Below are 22193 nucleotides of genomic sequence, written 5' to 3'. Positions count from 1 at the left end.
TATTTATATTCCTTAACCACCTTCAGTTTACATTGACCAATAGTGCTCTTTTCCATTTTTTTCCTTCAATATTCAGAGCTGCACTTTATCCTGTTCTGATATCCTTGATCAAGCAGGAGAGTGGGGACTGTGCGGCATGCGTGTCCTGGCCTGAGTGCTCCCTGTTCACATGTGTGTGATGCCCTCTGTTTCAGTCCTCACTGTTACGTGCTCTGCTGGGGGAGCTGCCCCCGAGCCAGGGGAAGGTCAACGTGCATGGAAGGATCGCGTATGTTTCTCAGCAGCCCTGGGTGTTTCCAGGAACTGTGAGAAGTAACATTTTATTTGGGAAGAAATACGAAGAAGAGAGATATAAAGAAGTAATAAAGGCTTGTGCTTTGGAAGAGGTGAGTAATGACTTGTGAGCTGCATATACTCAAATTTCAAATGATAGTGTTGGCTTAAACTATGAGGTTTGTTGAAAGTTCTTTTTTTAAAAAATTTGAAAGGTCTTTGATTGTTGCTTTAAGCTGGTCTGGGTAAACATGCAGTTGTATACGCAGTTGTTTTAATTCTGATGTGATAGTCACAGAATGCCTTTATTTCATTTGGTGAAGCTTCATTCAGATTTAGGTTCTTTTTTTAATGGACGGTTACAAAAATTTGTAGAAACAGAGAGCACACGGTAATGGTCCCTCATGTACCCACCCCCAGCTCCAACCAGGATCAGCTGGTGGCCAGTCTTGCTGCATCTTCACCCTTGCCCTCTGCCAGCCCCACCATCATCCCATTATTATTCTGGAGCAGATCCTAGACCTCAGATTAGTCCATCTGTAAACATTTCATCTGTTTTTGTCTAAAAGATAGGAAAACCTTTGGAAAAAAAAAATTGCCAACATTATTTCACCTGAAAAATTACCTTAATTCCTAAATATCATCAACTTTCTCATCAGTGTTTACATGTTGCTAATCATCTCACTGAGAAATCTTGTTCACCATTGATGGAATCAGACTCCACATGAGGTCTGCCCACTGCACTTGGTTAGTGCCTCCTCAGTCTCTTTCAGTCTCCAGGTTTCCCTCTCTGTTTGGTTTTGACTTGTAATTTATTAAAGAAAATGTAATGCTTTAAAATTTCTTCTTAATCCTGCCTCATTTCATTGGGGGAGAGATTGTTTTCAGAAATTGCATTGAGTTTCACAGAAAATGGCAAGAAAAAACATTTAACTCTACCTTGAGATTTAGATGAAATTAGTAAATGAATGATGAAAACTGAACTTACTTAATAGGAAAATGTAATTTGGCAAAAAGAAAGAAAAACATAAATACAGATTAAACAGTATTTTACTCTCTTGAGTTATAAAAATCCATGAACAATAGTGTTAAAGGGCTCCCCCTGTGGTCTGTTCAGATCTGGACATCTTTTATACTGTGAGGAAAAGACTGGGACTGTCTTTCAAAGGTGTGGTGGTGGAGACGTCAAACCTGCTTTCTGAAGAAACAGTAATTTTGCTTGAGTAATGCTTGAACATCATAGATTTTTATCAGGTGAATATCAATTTTTGATGATGTGGACAAAATGGAATTGCTCACTCTTCTGTTTCTTTCTCCTGGTCTATGGTTGGTTAATGGGAGATTGTGTTTGCAGAACCGATGCCAAGTTAGCAGTAATCAGCAAGATTTTTATTAAATAGTGTTTATACTGTGTAAGAAAAGAAGGGGAAAGCAAACATAAAACATTGAGGCAATAGCTCCCATTTATTTAGAGTCTACATGCAAATCATTTCTCTTTCTCAGACATGCACCCAGAAGAGGGTATATGAATTATTAATTCTTTTTTTTTTATGATTATCTTCGGAGAAGGCAATGGCAACCCACTCCAGTACTCTTGCCTGGAAAATCCCATGGGCGGATGAGCCTGGTAGGCTGCAGTCCATGGGGTTGCTAAGAGCTGAACACGACTGAACGACTTCACTTTCCCTTTTCACTTTCATGCATTGGAGAAGGAAATGGCAATCCACTCCAGTACTCTTGTCTGGAGAATCCCAGGGACGGGGGAGCCTGGTGGGCTGCTGTCTCTGGGGTTGCACAGAGTCGGACACGACTGAAGCGACTTAGCAGCAGCAGCAGCAGTATGATTATCTTCAGTGTTACCATCTTCATTTTATAGTTGGTAAAATTGAGGCTTGGAGAGAGAACTTTTTAAAAAGCAGGTGATGGATAAAGCTGGAAGGTGGGGTGTAGAATAAACAGATTTCAGGTGTTTCCTCTTTACCTTAATCATGTCAACCTCCTGATGCCCAGATCAGACTCCAGAGACCCAGACCAGTGTGTGGGTGTTTCTTTTATGACTTTGCCTTTCTGGTGAAGCTCAGCCTTGTCTTTCTCCCCACATTTGAGCATCTCTGCAAAAGAGCAGGTGCTCAACAGTGACTGATATTCAGTGTTTCCCTGGGGGCCAATGCTTTGCCGCAGCCACATGGGGTGACAGGACCTGTAATATGGGCAGCGTCCGGGGCTTCACCCATCCTTGGGAGTCTGTGCAGCACAGACTCTGGTGGGAAAGGGCCCTGCAGGACTGGGCTGCACAGCGATTCTTCTGTATATGATGTGATGTTTATAAACATGGACCGCTCTCCTGTTCTCTGCACAGTCAGGACATGCAGTCAGGCCCCTCGTGCCCATTCCCTCCTTGGCAGGAAGGGAGGCCCAGGGCAGAGAAGTAGTGAAGAGATGAGCTGTGGCTTAGTCTTGCCTGCTGTCACTTTGGGTATGTTCTGTTTCCTGACTCGGCCTCTGACATTTCAAGAGGATATTGGGTCAGAAAGTTTCCAGGAGGTTTTGCTGCTGCTCTGAAGTGTCATCTCTGCCTCTGATTAGCAGGGGTCAACAAGGTCGTTGTGATACCTGGGAACCACCTAACGAGTAATGATCCTCTGCTCATCTCCTTTTAGAATCCATGACTCAGTGGATGGGTATCAGGTAGTCACATAATAGTGGTGTGCTGGAGGTATTTTGTCCTGTAGATACAGAGACTATATGTGCAGTAGAAAAGTCTTGGCCTTTGGAGAGAAGCAGTCTTAAGCAGTATCTCTAAGTGTTTGTCTCAGTTTCCTTTCTTATTAAAAGCAGGAGGAGTGAAGTTACTGTAAAGGCTATAGGCCATGCCTATGAAATGCAGGCATGTCAGGGTTTCAGTAAATGGTCGCTGTCCTTACTATTCTAACCCTTTCTCTGCATCTGTCCATCCACACATACATCCCTATAAATATAATCAAGATGTTTTTTTCCCAAGGTTCTTCCTCCTCCTACATCCCCCAAATCCTAGAGGAACAAGCACTGGAAAACAGCTTTTCTTAGAATGTCAGTAACAACTAGATGTATTAAACTAGGTCAAATTGAAGTAAATGTTTAAGTTCGTCCAGATGAAAACATTCTTCTAATAAAACATGAAGTAATCCCATTGGCAACATCAGTTCAGGCTGATGATGTCAACTCCAAGGCCCAGGAGTCAGAAGACTCAGGGATTGAGTCTCAGTTTCTCTGTTTTTTAGGTGTGTGGTTTTGGCTGATTGTCTGAACCTTACAAGCCTGTTTCTTCATTTGTAAAATGGAGATAATAATACTGTCAATCTTATAAGGTTGTTTCAAGAATGACATGCAATAGTGATTTTAAAGCACCTGATTGCTTAGGGACATAACAAGCACTCTATAAATGTTAGAATAATTTTGAAAATAAATTAGCCTCTAATTGTAAGCTCAGCCAGTTTTTAGTAAAGTCACATCCATAAAATGTGACTTGTAAGAAAGAAGGTATCTTCTTGATATATGTCACTTTCATTATTTGAGCTGATAATTTATATAGGTGCTGTACATATAGTATATTACATAAATCAACAGTAAACATATTTTGTTACCATAAGCAAGAGTGTATGTAACATTGGTCTGCATGTCATCTTTAACCATTTTTAAAAACTTTTGAGTTTTAAGTTGTTTTTTTAAAAAAACAAGTTTTTACAAAACGTTTTTAAGGCTTTTAAAAACTTTTAGGCATTACACAGTTGAAGGTATCAAGCTGATAAATTCTAGTTTGATATTTTCCCACATAGATCACTTGACCTTACAAATCCCTCTTGGATGCCTATAAGCTTGTAATTTCATCTCATATTTACCACATTCCTGCCAGCATGAAAGTTGCAGGAAGGGGGACCCCTTCCAGGGCCCAAAACAGGGCTCTTGTCTAACACTCAGAAATGAATTGTCCTAGGAGATACATGTGCTGACAAAGCAAGACATTTTATCCAGAAAGGGCACCCGAGTGGAGAGCAGTAGGGTAAGGGAACCCAGGAGAACAGCTCTGCCATGTGGCTCGCAGTCTTGGGTCTTATGGTGACAGGATTAGTTTCAGGGTTGTCTTTAGCCAATCATTCTGACCCAGAGTCCTTCCTGGTGGATGCCAGCGAGAAGGATTCTGGGAGGTGGTCAGAATGTGGCGTCTCCTTGTGACCTTTCCTGAACTCTTCCGGTGGGTGGTGTCTCATTAGTTCCATGTTCCTTACCAGGACCTCATGCAAATGGATACTGTGGTGCCTGGCCAGGGTAGGCGGTTTCAGTCAGCGTGCTTCCCTTAACGTGAACATTTTCTTTTCAGATTGCCTGGAAAATCATAGGATAATAAGTTAATTGATCCTTCTATGTCTAGGTATAGAGGTCTTCATGACTTGAGTTAGTTTAGTGTTGTCTTCATTTCAAATACACTCTTTAGTCATGACCTGGACAGCGTGATGTGAAAGAGCAAAAGGCTCTGAACGGACATGAGCTGGTTCAGAGTCCAGCTCTTCTGTTTAACAGATAACAGTCCTCATACCAGTAATGTGACCTCACTTAATCTCAGTTTCCTCATCTGTGAAATGGGGCCAGTACTTCCTGTGCAGCTTGTTGTGAGGCTTAGAGATAATCAGTATTATGGTCCAGCACAGTGCTTGGTGCACAGATCTTATCCCCCAGGAGCTGAGAAAAGCTGTCTGCATGTGTATAAATGATGGAGCAGGATAAGACGGGTCCTTCACAACAGATATAAACACAGCCTTAGGAACCCAACAAGATGAGAGATAAATCCAGGATGGTTTCATGGGACAGTGTGTTTGGGCTGAGCCTGGAAAGATTGGCAGGATATTAACAGGGCATGAGAGGAGGGGCAATTTCAAATGGAAAAAAAAAAAAAAAAAAAAAAAAACCTGTGAAAAAAGAGGGACTCAGACTCCCCCTGTTTGAGTCCGAAGTACAGCATTCTTCTACCAGGGCCTCACGTCTGGCCCTCATTAACCATTACTGCAGTCTTCTCCACGGTGTTTGTTGTTGTTGTTCAGTTGATACTTTTGAACTGTGATGCGGGAGAAGACTCTTGAGAGTCCCTTGGACTGCAAAGAGATAAAACCAGTCAATCCGAAAGGAAATCAATCCTAAATATTCATTGGAAGGACTGATGCTGAAGCTAAACCCCTAATACTTTGGCTACCTGATGTGAAGAGCTGACTCATTAGAAAAGACCCTGATGGGAGAATTTGAGGGCAGGAGGAGAAGGTGTGACAGAGGATAAGATGGTCGGATGGCATCATCGACTCAATGGACATGAGTTTGAGCAAACTCCAGGAGATAGTGAAGGAGAGGGAAGCCTGATGAGCTGTGTCTATGGGATGGCAGAGTCAGATACGACTAAGCAACTGAACAACAACAACTGAACTGCAGTGTTTGAAATCTCACCCACAGAGTGGATGTGCTACCTGGCTCCTTTTCCCTATTCATTGCAGAGAAGAAGCCGATTCTGACTCCATATTGAAACTATTTCGTTGACTTGTTTTTTGTTGCTTTTGTTATTATAATCATACTGAATGTCCTACCTCAAAGAATCCTGCTCCTCTGCCTGTTAAATTAAGTGCCTTGGTTCAGAATCCTGACCACCTGTAGAGGGCAGGAAGGAAGAAATTAACACATCCTCTGCCTGATTATTGCCATTCTAGGAGATTTGCAAGATTAATGGCCTTTTTACTTTGCTTCCACACCTCCCCATCTCTGATCTATAAAAGAACCTGGCATCTAGACCCCGATAAGATGGTTATTTTGAGGCCCTAGCTTGGCATCTTCTCAGTCAGCGGGCTCCGCAAATAAATTCTCTTCTTCCTGGCCTCAACCCCTCATCTCTCTAGCCTCTGTGGCGAGCAGAGTGAGCTTGGATTCAGTAACAAATTGAGACCCCAGATGTGCTGTGTAATGGGACTTCTCAGCACTGTTTGAATCTGGACGTTGGTCAGAACCCAATTTGATGATGTATCCTCTGCTGTTTCTATTTCTCTTTTCTTTTAAAATTAGTATATTGAAAGTAAGCTAGATAATTCTATAATAAATATTGGTATTATTTATTTGTATATAACAAATGGCTTATTTTATTAGCAAATCCTTTGAACCTGACATGAAAGTGAAAGCTTTCTACAAAACAGTGTTTCTACTGTAAGTCTCCACCATCGCTGAAGGGCCTTGGGTGAGCTTCTGGATGATGGCATCAAACCAGTGTCACTGTTTCCTAGTCTGCCTCTCATTTGTGTATCTATTCTTCAGTGAAAATTGGTGAAATTTAACTTAGAGGAAAATAACATGAATAAAAACACCTTCCTGTCAGTGGGAGGAATTGTAATATATGCTCAAGTCAGGCTTTTCCCTCTAATTTAATCAGAAAATGGTGACTGGGAAATTAGCCTGCCTTGGATTTTACTTCAAATCCTCTGAAATGCTTTGCCCATGTGGGGCTCATGCATTAATAATTTCAGAGTCACCAACACACTTGAAGTCCTACCACCAGAGTTGAAGAGAGCCTGTTTCTATCCCCTCATGTACTAATTAAAAGAGTGGATTTATATGCCTTTTCTAGAACATGGTTAAGATTTTTGTGTTATGATATGTTACTATTTTGAGAAAGAAACAAAAACAATGTAAAATCAAAGCATAAAAATTAAGTGGAACAGTTTGTAAGGACTGTCATCAGTGAAATGGAGGCCAAGTAACTCGGGTGTGTGTGTGTGTGTGTGTGTGTGTGTGTGTGTGTGTGTGTATGTATAAGGCTTGGAACCTATCTTAAAATGGTTTGTTGTTGTTCATGAAAACCAAAGCAAGAGATGGTATTAATTTCTGAGCTCCAGAAGGAGGAAGTGACACAATGATGAATTTTCACAACAGAGCAATTGCTGCCCTTCATTGGATGCACCCAAGTTAAGCTCTGAGTGAGCAGGAAACCTGTGTGTGTCTGTATGTCTTTGTGGCTGTCAGGGAGGGTTATGATGGAGACAGTCTCTATCTTTTCCTTGTGGTCGTATGCTTTGCATATTGTGATCCACACTGTGCATGGGATCCCACTGTTGGTTGGAAGAGAAAATAGACATCAGTCACCAATAGCAAGTTATAATCAATTCATGTCCTTTTTCCATTTATGGAGGGTGTTCATACACTTCCTTATATTCTCACAGCTTGAGTTTAGTGATTCTGGTTTCTGCAGCACATTATGTAGAAGAGGAAAATGAGACTTAGGGAGATCAGAGGACTTGTTTATCATGGAGACCCCAGTGTGCTACATATCTTTCTCTGCATATTTCTAAAGTAGAGACAGAAGATGGGGAACACATGTATACCTGTGGTGGATTCATTTTGATCTTTGGAAAAACTAATACAATTTTGTAAAGTTTAAAAATAAAATAAAATTTAAAAAAAAGTCAAAACAAAACAAAACAAAAAAATAAAACAAAAAAAGAAGTGAGGGTGTCATCTGCAGAAAGGTACTGCTGTGTATCTTAGGTTGATGCCTGAGGGGTTTAATAGATAATTTGAAGTAATGATTTCCCATGTAATAACTGTGTAACTTAAACCTGATTGTTACCTGGTCATTTTGGGGATTTTCTTGTCATTTAAAAAAAAAAAAAAAAGAAAAACAAAACATTTTCCCAGATACTTTGGGGAAAAATAGACTGATTTGTCTACTTATTAAATAATACTCAATTATAACTTATGATAGATTCCCAGATCCTCAAGCCAAAACTTCATATCCTTCTTAACTTTGAGTGTTTCCTGCTTCCATGGGCAAAGATCTACTTAGTCCAGCTGATCTGCTTGGTGTCCCTCAGCACGTTGTTTCTTTCCTTTTGGTTTTCCTGCCCAGCCTGCTTTTTCTGTTTCCATTTCTTGGACAGACGTCGTCTGTCACACTATGACTTGCCTTAAGTACTGTGAAGACTTGGGTCAGGTTTCATCCCTTCTCTGAAAATGGGAAGTGGAGACCAAAATCAGCAAAACTGGCAATTTAAGATAAAACAAGTCCTGTGCTTTCACCAGCCTGGACCACCAGCTCTCACACCTGTGTCTCTAGCACAGACCTTCACACTTGCATGTCCAGCTGCACAGTGATATCACTGAGAGGTCATTTCTGCTTGTCCACAAGAGAAGTGTCCTAAATCTGCCTCCATCATCATCTGCAACTCAGTAAATGGTGACCCTGTCCTTCCCCTTCCTCACCCCAAACATCACACTCCTCTTCTCTTACAACCCACCCGTCCTGTCAGCAGGTTTTACAGACTCCACCTTCCAAGTATGTCTGGAGTATGACCCTGTCTCTCCATTTCCACTGCTCCCTAAATTATTCTAGTAGCCTCCTCCCTTGTATCTGCCCTCATCATTCCCCCTGTCCAAAAAAATAAACCAATCTTACTGTCTGTTTATTGCAAAGCACAGAAGTGATTCCTTAAAAACCTCAGACCAGGTCTCTCCTCCCCTTCCCCTCCCCCCTTTACTGGCAGTGACACCAGTCTCCTGCTCTGTCTCTGCCCTTACTCCCCTCATTCTTACTCTGCTCTCCTGGCCTCCTCGTCCTGAACCCCTTGGTCATCTCCCTGTGGCCCCTGCACTCGGCCCTGCCTCTGTAAGGAGCAGCATCTCCAGGTCTGCCTGAGCCCCTGCCCCTCCCCCCTAGATCTGCTCACAGCCCCCTCTGAGCAGAGGCCTCACACCCCAGTGTGGACTCCCTCCTTCACTCTCCATCCCCCTGAGCAGCTTCCTTTTCCTTCTCATCCTCAGTACTTGCACTCAGGCTTATTTTCCATATTGTCTCTCTCCCACCGTGGAGAGGAATTCTAGGCATTCTGTTTCCTCATGGCTGAATTCACTGTTCTCAGAACAATGGCTCATGTATAGTCAATCCTCAATAAATACCTGTTGAAATGGTTAAATGCATAAATGCTTTGAAAAAAATATAGAATGAAAACAAATGAAAAGCCCTGAGAAGTTTTTTAATTTTCCTTGTTACAGTTTCAGTTCAGTTCAGTTCAATTGCTCAGTCATGTCTGACTCTTTGGTACCCCATGAATCGCAGCACGCCAGGCCTCCCTGTCCATCACCAACTCACGGAGTTCACTCAGACTCACGTCCATTGAGTCAGTGATGCCATTCAGCCATCTCATCCTCTGTCATCCCCTTCTCCTCCTGCCCCCAATCCCTCCTAGCATCAGAGTCTTTTCCAATGAGTCAACTCTTCACATGAGGTGGCCAAAGTACTGGAGGTTCAGCTTTAGCATCATTGCTTCCAAAGAAATCCCAGGGCTGATCTCCTTCAGAATGGACTGGTTGGATCTCCTTGCAGTGCAAGGACTCTCAAGAGTCTTCTCCAACACCACAGTTCAAAAGCATCAATTCTTCAGTGCTCAGCCTTCTTCACAGTCCAGCTCTCACATCCATACATGACTACTGGGAAAACCATAGCCTTGACTAGATGGACCTTTGTTGGCAAAGTAATGTCTCTGCTTTTCAATATGCTATCTAGGTTGGTCATAACTTTCCTTCCAAGGAGTAAGCATCTTTTAATTTCATGGCTGCAGTCACCATCTGCAATGATTTTGGAGCCCCCCAAAATAAAGTCAGCCACTGTTTCCACTGTTTCCCCATCTATTTCCCATGAAGTGATGGGACCAGATGCCATGATCTTAGTTTTCTGAATGTTGAGCTTTAAGCCAACTTTTTCACTCTCCACTTTCACTTTCATCAAGAGGCTTTTTTAGTTCCTCTTCACTTTCTGTTTAGTCACTATGAAATAAGCCCATTGTTGTTGATTAAACACTTGTATGAAGAACTGATGCTAAAAGGTTAGGATGGCAGGAGAACACATTTTAAATCTTTTTCTTTTTTCCCTTTTCTATCTCCATACAGGATTTGCAGAATTTGAAGGAAAGAGATCTAACTGTGACAGGAGATGGAGGAACCCCACTGAGTGAAGGACAGAAAGCCCGGGTCAGCCTCACCAGGTAAGTGGGGTTTCAGTTGCCATCTGCCCTTCCTCCTCTGCGGCTTCTAGTGGACCTAAGCACACAGACCCCGCTCACAAGGTGGGCCTGTGTGAAGCAGGGTCTTGGCCCTTTCCCTAGGCTTGTAGAAGGAACCCGGAGTTGTTAGATACCATCATGATTCAGAGATGAGACCCAGGCAGTGTGAAGTGTCCTCTCCTGACGTCTCTCTATGTTTTCTAGAGCTGTGTATCAGGACGCAGACATCTACCTCCTGGACGATCCGCTCAGTGCAGTGGACACAAGAGTCAGCAGGCACTTGTTTGAACTGTGAGTTTGCTCCTGTTTTCTATCATCTCTGCTTTCCAGGAACCCTGTAGAGATCAGGGAAGAGAGCTCAGGAAAGCCTTTGTGCTCCAGGAGACTCAGCTCACTCTGCCCTGGTGTCCCTCCCTTCCCTCCACAGAAGATCCATCATAGAGAAATTTTGCATCATGATGAGGTCAGGACAGGAAAATACAGCAATTGCTTCCAGTGTGTGTAGGACAGTGGGGTCCATGCTTTAGGGAGTGAGGAATACATGACAAATTCCCCCGTTACTTGCACTTGATGGATTCAGACATTGTGGATGGATCCAGACCCCAGGGATAAGAAGGATGATGTAAAGTTTTTAAATCAGAGAGTAGAACTTGGTAACCTGGTAATGGGCTGCCAATTCTTTTCCTTTGTCATTTGCTGAAGGCACATTAGAAGTGAATTTTTCAGTACAGACATAGGGCTTCCGTGGAAAGACCCTGTTGGTTTATGGTTATTATTCTGTTGGTTTAGAAATACTTAGTAAAGTATTTACAAATGATTTATTCCACATCTGAGTATGGCTCAATTATTTAACATTTCTTCATGGATGCTTACTAAAATTAATACTTAGACTCACATGTAGGATTAACTTGAATTTGAAACTCAGTATCTTTTGGAATCTTTCTGAAGTCCTGACTCTTACTTTGTGTTTCTGGAATTTGTTGTCAGTGGCTCTTTCTTGGCCACAGAACTCCTGGAGAACAGTTCTGTTGCTTCTCTGTCCCAATACATGCTGACTGAGGCCTCTGGTGGAGTCTAGACTGGCGTCTTTGAAAGTCTCATGAATTCGCTTTTTCTGAAGCAGCCTCCACATCTACCCCATGGTTAGTTCCCTTGCTGTTGTTCACCTTGTTAAAGACAATGAGCCTTCCAGCTGCATATCAGCACCCTGCTGTATGCACTGAGATCAATACCCTTACAGGTGTTCCTGCATAGAACCTCTTACTTTACAAGGAGGACAGTGATGCAGGAGAGGGGAATGACCCACACTGGGCAGAACAAGGGAGACTAGGACACAGCTCTCATTCCTGCCACTAAGGAACCTGTCTCTGTGTGGAGCTTCTTAAGACAGATGCCAGGGGAAAGCTCAGCAGAGTCAAGGTTTAGAGAGTTTTGATACAGGATACAGTAAATGCTAAGTGGAAGTGGCAGCTGGAGACTTTCACTGAAGTTGGAAAGCTCCCTGTGCCCAGGGCTGGGAGGGAAGTGCCCTGGGGGCCTGCAGGCTGGGCAGGTGTGTGGAGGCCGAGAAGAGGACCCAGTTCCTTTGCTGAAGGAAGAGTAGAAGCTCAGGTATGGAGGGAGGAGGAAACAGGGCTGTAAGGAGAACAGCAGGTATGTCCTTGTCTGAAGGAGGTGGGGTGTTTGGCAGAGAGAAGCTATTTGGAAATTCTCGCTGTCAGGTTCTGTATTACTTTGCTGGGGCTGTCTGTCCAGGCTGCTCTCACAGGAGACCACAGCCTGGGCAGCTTATAAAAAACAGAAATTTATCCCTCAGGATTCTGGAGGCTGGAAAAGTCCAAGCTGAGTGTGCTGAGAGATTCAGCGTCTGGTGAGGGCACGATTCCCATGTCCTCACGTGGGGAAGGGGTGAGGGAGCCCTGTGGGTCCCCTTTGTAAGGGCACTAATCTCTCATGTTGGCTCCACCCTCATGACCTGTCACCTCCCAATAGCTACACTTCTAGTACACAGTGGGAATTAGGTTTCAATATATGAATTTTGAGGACAAAAACATTCAGTCTATAGCAAGTTGTCACAGTTGGGGTGCTTAAAGAACAGAAATTCATTTTCTCACAGTCCTTGAGGCTGGAAGTTGGCCGTGTAGGCAGGTTTGGTTTCTGATGAGAACGTTGTCCTTGGCTGCTGGTGGCATCTGCCTTGGTGTGTCCTCATATGATCTTCTGTCCATGTGCACCCCTGTCTCTGTCCTTTAAAAAAAAAATATTAAAATATAATTGAGTTACGTTATTGTGTTAAGTTCTTTGTATGGCAAAGTTACTCAGTTATATACATACATACATTATTTTTAATATTCTTTTCCATTATGGTTTATCTTGGAATATAAAATATAGCTCGCTACACTATACTGTAGGACCTTGTTGTTTATCCATTCTACACATAATACTTCGCATTCTGCTAACCCCAAATTCCCAGTCCATCCCTCCCCACACCCCTTCCACCCATGCAACCATAAGTCTGTTCACTATATCTGTGAGTCTGTTTCTGTTTTGTCAATAGGTTCATTATTGCCATATTTTAGATTCTACATGTAAGTGATATCATATGACATTTGTCTTTCTCGTTCTGACTTACTTCACTTGGTATGATAATCTCCAGGTCCATCCATGTTTCTGCAACTGGCATTCTTTTTCCTTTTTTTATGGCTGAGTAGTATTACATTATCTCCATGTACCACAACCATTCGTCTGTCGGTGGACATTACGTTGTTTCCATGTTTGGCTATTGTGAATAGAGCTGCTATGAATATAGGGATACATGTCTTTTTTGGTGTATGGTTTTGTGCATATATATGCCCAGGAGTGGGATTACTGGAATATAAAGTAATTCTACTTTTAGTTTTCTGCGGACCCTCCATGCTGTTTTCTACAGTGCCTGAAGCAACTTTCATTCCCAGCAGTAGTGTAGGAGGGCTCCCTTTTCTCCACACCCTCTCAGCCATTGTTATTTTAGTGTTGACCATTCTAACTGGTGTGAGGTGATGCCTCATTGTAGTTTTGATTTGCATTTCTCTGATAATTCACAACGGTGAGCTCCTTTACATGTGCCTATTGGCCGTCTGTATGTGTCTTTTGGAAAAGTGTCTATTTAGTCTTCTGCACATTTTTTGATCAGATTTTGTTGTTGTTCAGTTGTATGAGCTGTTTGTATATTTTAGAAATTAAGCCCTTGTTGGTCACATCATTTGCAAATATTTTTTCCCAGTCTATAGGTTGTCTCTTCATTGTGTTTATGGTTTCCTTTGCTGTGCAAAATCTTGTAAATTTGATTAGGTCCTATTTGTTTATTTTTTTAATTAAAAAAAAAATTGTGGCCATACCTGGTCTTTGTTGCTGTGATGGTTTTTCTCTAGTTGTGACGAGCAGGGACTACTCTCTATTTGTGGTGTGTGGACTTCTCATTGAGATGGCTTCTCTTGTTGCAGAGCATGGGGTCTAGCATGTGTGGGCTCAGTGGTTCCAGCTCCTGGGCTCCAGAGCTCAGCATGTGGGATCTTCTGGGACCAGGAATGGATCCTGTGTCTCCTGCACTGGCAGGTGGATTCTTTACCACTGAGCCACCATATTTTTGTTTATATTTCTATTGCCTTAGAAGACTGACCTAAGAAAACATAAGTATAATTTATGTCAGAGAATATTTTGCCTTTAATCTCTTCTAGGAGTTTTATGGTGTCACATCTAATGATAAAGTCTTTAAGCCATTTTTAGTTTATTTTGTGCATGGTGGGAGGTTGTATTCTAACTTCATTGATTTACATGCCTGTGTTTCTGTCCTTATGTCTTAGTCTCCTCTTCATCTAAGCACACCAGTCAGATCAGATTAGGTGCAGTGTATTTAAGGGTAACAATTACTTCTTTATGGTCCCTGTCACCAAATTCTAAGGTGCTAATAACTAACATGATGTGTGAATTTGAGGGGGACATGATTGGTGTAGAGCAGGCCTAGAATAGCAAAGTAAAAAGACTTCAGCAGAGTCAGTAGGTATGTGAGGAGCTCTGAGCTCTGGACACAAGGAGCTGGGATTCCACATCCACTAACCGCGGATTTTTAGACTTTGCTGGAAACTGCCCAAATATAAGATGTTCTTAGTGTTGGGGTGATGAAAGAGTTGTGGAGATGGATGGTAGTGATGGCTGCATAACAATGTGAATGTACTTAATGCCACTATATGGCTATATGATTAAAATGGCAAATTTCATGTTAGGTATATTGTAACACACATACACACAAACCTGCAGAGTAGCACTGAATCTTCGAGAACAGGAGAGAACAGGGTGAATGACACATGGCATGGCCTCCAGCTCTGATCTGACCCTCCTTTCCCAGCCTCTCCTGTTCATGACTTGATGAATTTTCTCTTAGAGAAGTGTCTTGTGTCTTGTCATGAGTTCAGTGACAGGCGCTAATGCTGTGACAGGGATTCCTCACCCCCACCCTCCTGGCGTCATGAGTATCTTAGCCTCCTTGTTCCAAGTACCCCACCCTGAACTCACAAATGCGGTTACCCCATCTTGTGAGCATCTGCACATGTTCTCCATCAATGCAGGAACAGATTCTGTTGGTCATAGCATCCATGTCACAGGGAGAGGAGAGCGAGGCATTTTGGTGCCAAGTAGAGTGTGCTGATCACAGAAGTTCTCCTGAGTTCTTTTTCAAACACAGGAGATATTTATAAAATCCTCTCAAATATTTTGGGTGTACCACTTTGGATATATACTTGATAGAAGCAAGCTTAAGACTGTTGTTCATAATCAGAACCACACACTCTCTAGGGAAATTTAAAGCAGAGAGTGTGAAAGCAATTTAGGAAACTACTCAGCAGCAACTGGAGAGTGTTCTCAAGTTAGAGAATCAGATGGAACAATATGCTGTGAGATATGGTGGTTGTGTGGAAACTTGGTCTTGGGGAGGGTTTTGTATTAAAAGTGAATGAATTACACTTCTACTTGCTGTTAACAGTTTCCTTCAGTCATGAATTTATATCCAAGGTCATTGAGGTTCATGACTTTTACAACTTTATGCTGTGAACATGGTGGATTCTAGCACCTACAGAAGGTGAGGGGCCTTACATGAACTGATGCAGTCTCACCTGTGTCCAGCCATGGATCCCATCCTGGTTCAGCCCCATATCACCAGACCCCTGCCTCCTGTATCATCAGCTCTTGGGGTCTGTCCTAATCAGACTCCCACACTGCTGTCTACACAGCTCACCACATGCTCCAGCCCTTTATGGACATTGCCCACCCCCCACCCCCCACCCCGCCCCATTAAGGAAGCAGCTCCAGCTCCTCAAACAGGCTTCTTCTGCCCCCATCAGCCTTTCCAGCTCGTCCCCACACCCACTCAGTATCCAGGTGTGCTGGCTCTGTGGGGCTCCTTTCTCACCCCCGTCTGTCTGTACACCCTGGTCCCTCTGTTCAGAGCAAGGGAGCAGTGCACAGGACACAGAAGGAAGGTGGAAGAAGGGACCTGCCATTCCCTCCTTCTCCTCCAGGGGGCGCCCTGCCTTTCATCTTCCCACAGCCCTCAGTGGGTGCACTTGACGATTTATGAGTCCCCCTGCTACCTATACACTATGAATGCAGGAAGGTGCCTCAGCCCAGCATCTTCTGTCCCAGGAACCCTGCACCTGCTGTGCCTTCTTCCAGGATGTTTCCCTAGATAGTCACAGGGCTCCCATGTCTCCACATCTAAGACAGCAACTCCCCTTGTTTTTCCTTCAGAGCACAGGTCACAGCCCAATAGCACATTTTCTATACTTGTTCAGGGTGTCCTCTACACGGTGCAGAGTATTCTCTTCTATATTGACCTGTGGGTGGGTCCTCAGCACTTAGGACAGTGCCTGGCTCCTCAACAAACCTCTGCTGATTGAATGAATGGAGGTGGGGACTCTCCCTGTCTTATTTGTATCACCTTCACCACGGGATGTGTCCCCTCTTAATACAGCCCTTATATAGGATTATATGTGGGATCATAGAATTAATACAGCCTTTATATAGGAATAACTGTTATTCATCTGGTTGCTGACTCAATCATTTCTATGGCATGACTTGGAAATCTTTAAAAACTTGGAAAAGAGTGTATTTTTTTAGTGACTTGGATGAAAGCATTATTTAGGAAAAGTTCCAAGCCATCAACTGATCACTTCATTGTAATTACTTGTATTACCTTATCTGTGATGGAATGTTAGGAAGAAAACATCTTAAACTTTTGGGTTGATTCATCTTGGACATAACACCCCATCATATTTGATTAACATCCACCTTTAGGGACTATTGGCAGGCAATTATGAATTAAGGAGAAAAAATTCTGTTTGAAAATTTTAGTTCTAAGTTGAAAAGGTGTTAATCAAGAAACAGGTATGAACACTGAGCTGACGGATGTCAAAAGGTGAGAATGAATCCTTTTGGACTTAATGAAGCAATGGTGTATGTTTCTACATCCAGGGGTCTTGCTTTTGATCACAGACCCAGTGTCCAGAGTGTCCCCTTAGGACTTTTCTATCCTGAGTCCAAAGCACATGACTGCTTGTGGTTATGGAGGAGTGAAGAAGGGGCCTGACCTTTACTGAGTGGATTGGTGGTTTGATTTTTCAGAATGTGTGGATGAGTTGTCATTGACCGTGTTTTGAGATGAAAAATTGAGTTTGGGTTGCTCGTCTGACGTCAGTTTTGTGAGAGGGGCTGAGATGCAGTCTGCTGACTCCAGACTCTCCATCTGACTCACTCACAGGCTGAGCTGTGGCCCAGGTTCCTGAGATTTGCTCTGCGAGGGGCTGGGGCACCCAGAGTACCTGCCTGGAGCCCTGCCTGTAGTCACCAGGGCCCCAGACTCAGCCATTTGCTTCCCTGGAGGGGTTGTGAATCCTGTGGGATGAGACTACAGCTGAGTCCCTAGGGGTCTACATTTGAAATGTAGGAGTAGTTTTTTTACTGTGAAAAAAATTTAAGGTTGAATACTGAGGGTGTCTTGACTAAGAGAACTGATGGGTCCTCTGAGCCACTGGATGATTTCCACTGTGATTTGGGCCATTCGGATTCTGTTCTTTTACTTTCATGTTTGGAAGGTGTTCAGTCCTAATGAAAGAAGATTTGCTTTCTAGATGGAACTGGGATTGTTGTAGAGACTGACAGAGGCCATGCTGACATTTATTTTATATCTAACATTCTTTGGGAAGAAGTGTCTAGCAAATGCACTCTGGCAAAGATTACCAAGAATTGATTATTTTTTTGTTGTGAATATTTACATCATTTGCCGGGGTCTAGCCTCGGCTGATCTAGGGAGTTCGAAGTGGGGACAGCATCAGCGAGGATCAGGATACAATAGCTTCAATTAGATATTAATAAAAAATGTAAAGAGTAATAGAATAAGGATAGCTCAGTAGGAAAATTCAGTGGAGAAAAGAGGCTGAGTAGCTTGGTTTACGCGGGAGACCAATAAAACTTCAAAATAAGAAGCTTGCACCACTTACGTAGGCCGCAGGCGTCCTTCTGTTCTCCCGAAGGAGAGGAGACACTGAGGCCTCCCCGGTCGGATCTTAGAAGCCCAGTCATAATTAGTAAGCATGGTGGGTTCCGCGCTCCAGATGGAGACTCAGCCAGAGTGAGAGAGAGAGAGCGACATGGGGAGACCAGTATTTCGAGAAACTGATCTCCATTCTTTATTTTCCATGGTCTACTTTTATACATTAAGATGTTATTCAAAAGTCACGTGGGGTCAGCAGTCCTGACTTTTATCAAAGTCAGGTGCTTCATACAAATGTATACAGAGGTCTTAGGGGTGTTACATCATCTTCTGGCCAGGGGGCCTGCTGACAATTTATGACCCTCTCCTTGTGACAGTGGTCAGTCAGCCAGGACACTTATTTCTCCAGGGGTGATTAGTCTTAAAACAGACGCCACCCAAATAAAGTTACATTCCTATAGGGTGAGGGTGTAGTGGGTTTTAGTTAAAGAAAGAATTTACTTAGCCTAAAGTCTAACGTGATTAATATCAAAGGTTAATACTTATTTCTTCTGTATATTCATTAATGTGGGTAAGGGCAGGGTATATGGAGACTTAGCAACAAACATTGGCTCAACAAATGAAAAACCCTTCACCAATACAATTTCTAATCAGCCCATTATACTTATACTAATAGTTTTCTAACTTTTCTAAGGAACTCGTTTCTAGAAGGTTTAAAGCATCTCATGCCTCTCACGGTTGGGAGGCTGTGAGCAATCACATGTGGCCGGACAAGCCTGTCAGACAGGCTAGAGAAACTTCAGAGGAGTTTGTAGGTTAAAACACTCTTGTCACACCCAGGAGTTTTTATTAACTGGAGCTCTAGGTCAACTCCTTCTCCAAAAGAGGTGGTGGGGAACAGCCCCCCGTAAAGTCAGAGGTGTAGGTGGGAGCACAAAGTAGTAAAGCAGGCAGGCTCTGGTTATGGGGGTAGATGCTCGAGGATTTCCAGGGGGGACTCCTGAGGCTCGATCCCGCCTTTGCGTATGTCGAGCCTCCTTCCTCATGACCTTTGCCATGGGCGGAGTGCCTCACACTGGCCCCCAACAATCATTAATTATAAATAATCACCTAGAAAGCTAAGAATGTACACATTTTTAAATGACATGGCTCCCTCTTCTCCCATTCCCAAATAGTGATAAAATAGTGTTTTAGTTTAGTCAAGTTTTGAAATCTCAGTATTACTCAGTTGTTTTCCTTTATGAAACGTAAATAATTGTTAAGCTGAGTTTTAGAGGAAAAGACTTAGCTGTTAGTGCCTCCTTCACTGGACTGATTTTAAGAATTTTTTGTAGCAGTAGATTCAAATTTGCTGCTGATAAATTTAAGAACCTAGTTGGATTAATTGACTATGTTTATTTATTATTGATTTGGCATTTAAACTAAAGATCTTTGGTTGCTATATGGTCTTTGTCTCACTGTTTTTAAAATATGTTTTCAGTTTGAGCCACTCCATTAATGTGCTTTTGGTTTCTGTACCTTTTACATTTATAGGTGTGTTCGTCAGGCCTTGAAGGAGAAGATCACAATTTTAGTCACTCATCAGTTGCAATACCTAAAAGATGCAAGTCAGATTCTGATATTGAAAGATGTAAGTAATTTCTAGAAGTCTGTGGAATTGCTAGCCTTCAGATGTGTTGGGAGAAGGCAATGGCAACCCACTCCAGTACTCTTGCCTGGAAAATCCCATGAACGGAGGAGCCTAGTAGGCTGCAGTCTGTGGGGTCACAAAGAGTCGGACACGACTGAGCGACTTCACTTTCACTTTTCACTTTCATGCATTGAAGAAGGAAATGGCAACCCACTCCAGTGTTCTTACCTGGAAAATCCCAGGGACGGCAGAACCTGTTTGGGCTGCCATCTATGGGGTCGCACAGAGTCTGACACAACTGAAGCGACTTAGCAGCATCAGCAGCAGCAGTAACAGCAGTGTTGAAGGACAGACCTCCTTTCTGGTCACTTTCCTTGGATTCATGGTAAACACCCTCTTCTCCCTCAGTTTTTCACCCTCTTCTCAGAGCTGGTGTTCACACCTTGGAGGATGAATCTAAAGCTCTGTAGAAGTGTCACTATTACACTCTAAGCCATATAAACCCTAAAGTGTGTAAGAGTGCAACCACAGGATTATTGAATCATCCCTGCTCTAATGAAGTTTGTTAAGGATAATGATGCAATTTTATTTAGAACTTTTTATTTTCCTCTTCCGTGACTTAAGTCAAAGTGTATTACTTACAAATTAGAGATTCTAACATCTGTTGGTATCCAAGAGATTCTCATACATAGTTTGCCTAAAGAGCATCTTCTATTAACTCCAGAAGTGAGGTTGGGTAGCCGAGCACCTGGATCAGAGATGCCCTCTCTGCTGGTGTCTCCAGTTGCTAGTCTCCCTGCCCAGGTCTCGTGTGTGCAGTAGGAGGACAAGGCTCTGCCTTCACGGGGCTCCTGTTCTTATGGGGACGGATGTGACAAAGAGGGAGTGAGAGTGACATCCTAGCCTCTCTAAAGAGCCGGTGCCTCATGGGGTCTGAGTGACATGGAGGTGGGGGTCACACAGTCACCTAGGGGAGGGGTCTGAGGCAGGGAGTCCTGAGGAAGGAGCTGAACTGGCAGGTTGGAGGAACAGCAGGAAGACAAGTATATCTGAGGAGAGTGAGCAGGGGATGTGGAGGGACCTGGTCTCTGAGCAGTGGCCAGGGGACTGGAACTGGCATGGAAGTCTTGGATGGTCCAGAGCAGAAGAGCGATGTGGTCTGATATCAAATTTGAGAGATTTCTCTGATGGTCACTGGAGGGGTGACAGGAGAAGCAATTCCAGGTCTTAGTAAAGCTGAGAAGACAGAAGTGTGGGGTCAGGCTAGAGTATTAGTTTCTAGAGCTGCTGTAACCAAGTACTGCAAACTGGGTGACTTAAAACAGCGGAAGTTTATCGTCTCCCTGCTGTGGAGCCTACGGGTCCCAAATTCAGGTGCTGGCAGGGCTGTGCTCTCCCTGAAGGCTCCAGGGGAGAATCCTTCCTTCCAGCCTCTGGTGTTAGCCAGCCTTCGTTGTGTTCCTTGGCTTCCAACTGCAGCACTATGTTCTCTGCCTCTGATACCACTTGGCCATTGTCCCCGTGTCTGGGCCTCTTCTCATAAGATCATCAGTCATATTGGATTTAGGGTCACCCTGCACCAGTGTGACCTCATCTTAACTTGATTACATCTGGAAAGACCCTGTTTCCAAATAAGGTTATGTTCACAGGTGTCACGTTTGAACTTATCTTTTTGAGGAGGCAGCACCATCCAACCCACAGCTCCTAGCATAGTTGGGAGGTGGGGTTTAGTGAGAAGTTTTCAGACTTGGTGGTAGTTTGATGCTTCACTTTTTGGCTCATTTACATCTGGTCCTCAGCATCTTTTTCTTTAGCACCTGAATGTTCCACAGAACCTTGGTCAGATACTTGACTTATGAAATAAATCTCTGCTCAAAGAAAGATTATTAAAATACAGAACCTCTGTCTCTCTGGAAGCAGTTCCATGTGTCTCCTCTAGGAATGTGACTCCTCTCCACTCCTGTAGGAATGTGGAGAGGAGCTAAGGTTTTTCAAGCTTGAGAGCAGTTGATTTCATGTACAAAAGGGGCACTTCTAGTGTGTAAATCCCAGTGTTGACAGTGTTATGAGCACAGGATTCATGGACAGGAGAATAACCTACTTACCAGTCCCTAGATGTTTTCAGTTCAGTTCAGTTGCTCAGTCATGTCTGACTCTTTGGGACCCCATGAATCGCAGCACACCAGGCCTCCCTGTCCATCACCAACTCCCAGAGTTCACTCAGACTCACGTCCATCGAGTCAGTGATGCCATCAAGCCATCTCATCCTCTGTCATCCCCTTCTCCTCTTGCCCCCAATCAATCCCTCCCAGCATCAGAGTCTTTTCCAATGAGTCAACTCTTCGCTTGAGGTGGCCAAAGTACTGAAGTTTCAGCTTTAGCATCATTGCTTCCAAAGAAATCCCAGGGCTGATCTCCTTCAGAATGGACTGGTTGGATCTCCTTGCAGTCCAAGGGACTCTGAAGAGTCTTCTCCAACACCACAGTTCAAAAGCATCAATTCTTCAGCACTCAGCCTTCTTCACAGTCCAGCTCTCACATCCATACATGACCACAGGAAAAACCACAGCCTTGACTAGATGGACTTTTGTTGGCAAAGTAATGTCTCTGCTTTTGAATATGCTATCTAGGTTGGTCATAACTTTCCTTCCAAGGAGTAAGCGTCTTTTAATTTCATGGCTGCAGTCACCATCTGCAGTGATTTTGGGGG

At 43.4% G+C, this 22193-nt stretch overlaps 2 protein-coding genes across 2 annotated transcripts in view; one reads left to right on the top strand and one right to left on the bottom strand.

Moving 5' to 3' along the window:
• The window catches only part of LOC123328865 (ATP-binding cassette sub-family C member 4), a 69288-nt gene extending 49722 nt beyond the window's left edge, over nucleotides 1–19566 (top strand). The window contains exons 11-14 of the mRNA XM_044926910.2: nucleotides 195–386; nucleotides 10219–10313; nucleotides 10536–10622; nucleotides 19387–19566. Coding sequence (XP_044782845.2) covers nucleotides 195–386; nucleotides 10219–10313; nucleotides 10536–10622; nucleotides 19387–19498 — 486 coding nt within the window. The 3' untranslated portion in view covers nucleotides 19499–19566. The remainder of the gene's footprint in view (nucleotides 1–194; nucleotides 387–10218; nucleotides 10314–10535; nucleotides 10623–19386) is intronic.
• Nucleotides 1–22193, bottom strand: part of LOC123328868 (ATP-binding cassette sub-family C member 4) — a gene marked incomplete in the record, with an annotated part of 1148417 nt that overhangs the window by 1104363 nt on the left and 21861 nt on the right.

This window comes from Bubalus bubalis, chromosome 13, assembly GCF_019923935.1.
Source record: "Bubalus bubalis isolate 160015118507 breed Murrah chromosome 13, NDDB_SH_1, whole genome shotgun sequence".
NCBI classification, from domain to species: Eukaryota; Metazoa; Chordata; class Mammalia; order Artiodactyla; family Bovidae; genus Bubalus; species Bubalus bubalis.
This window is presented reverse-complemented; position numbering and strand designations above follow the sequence as displayed.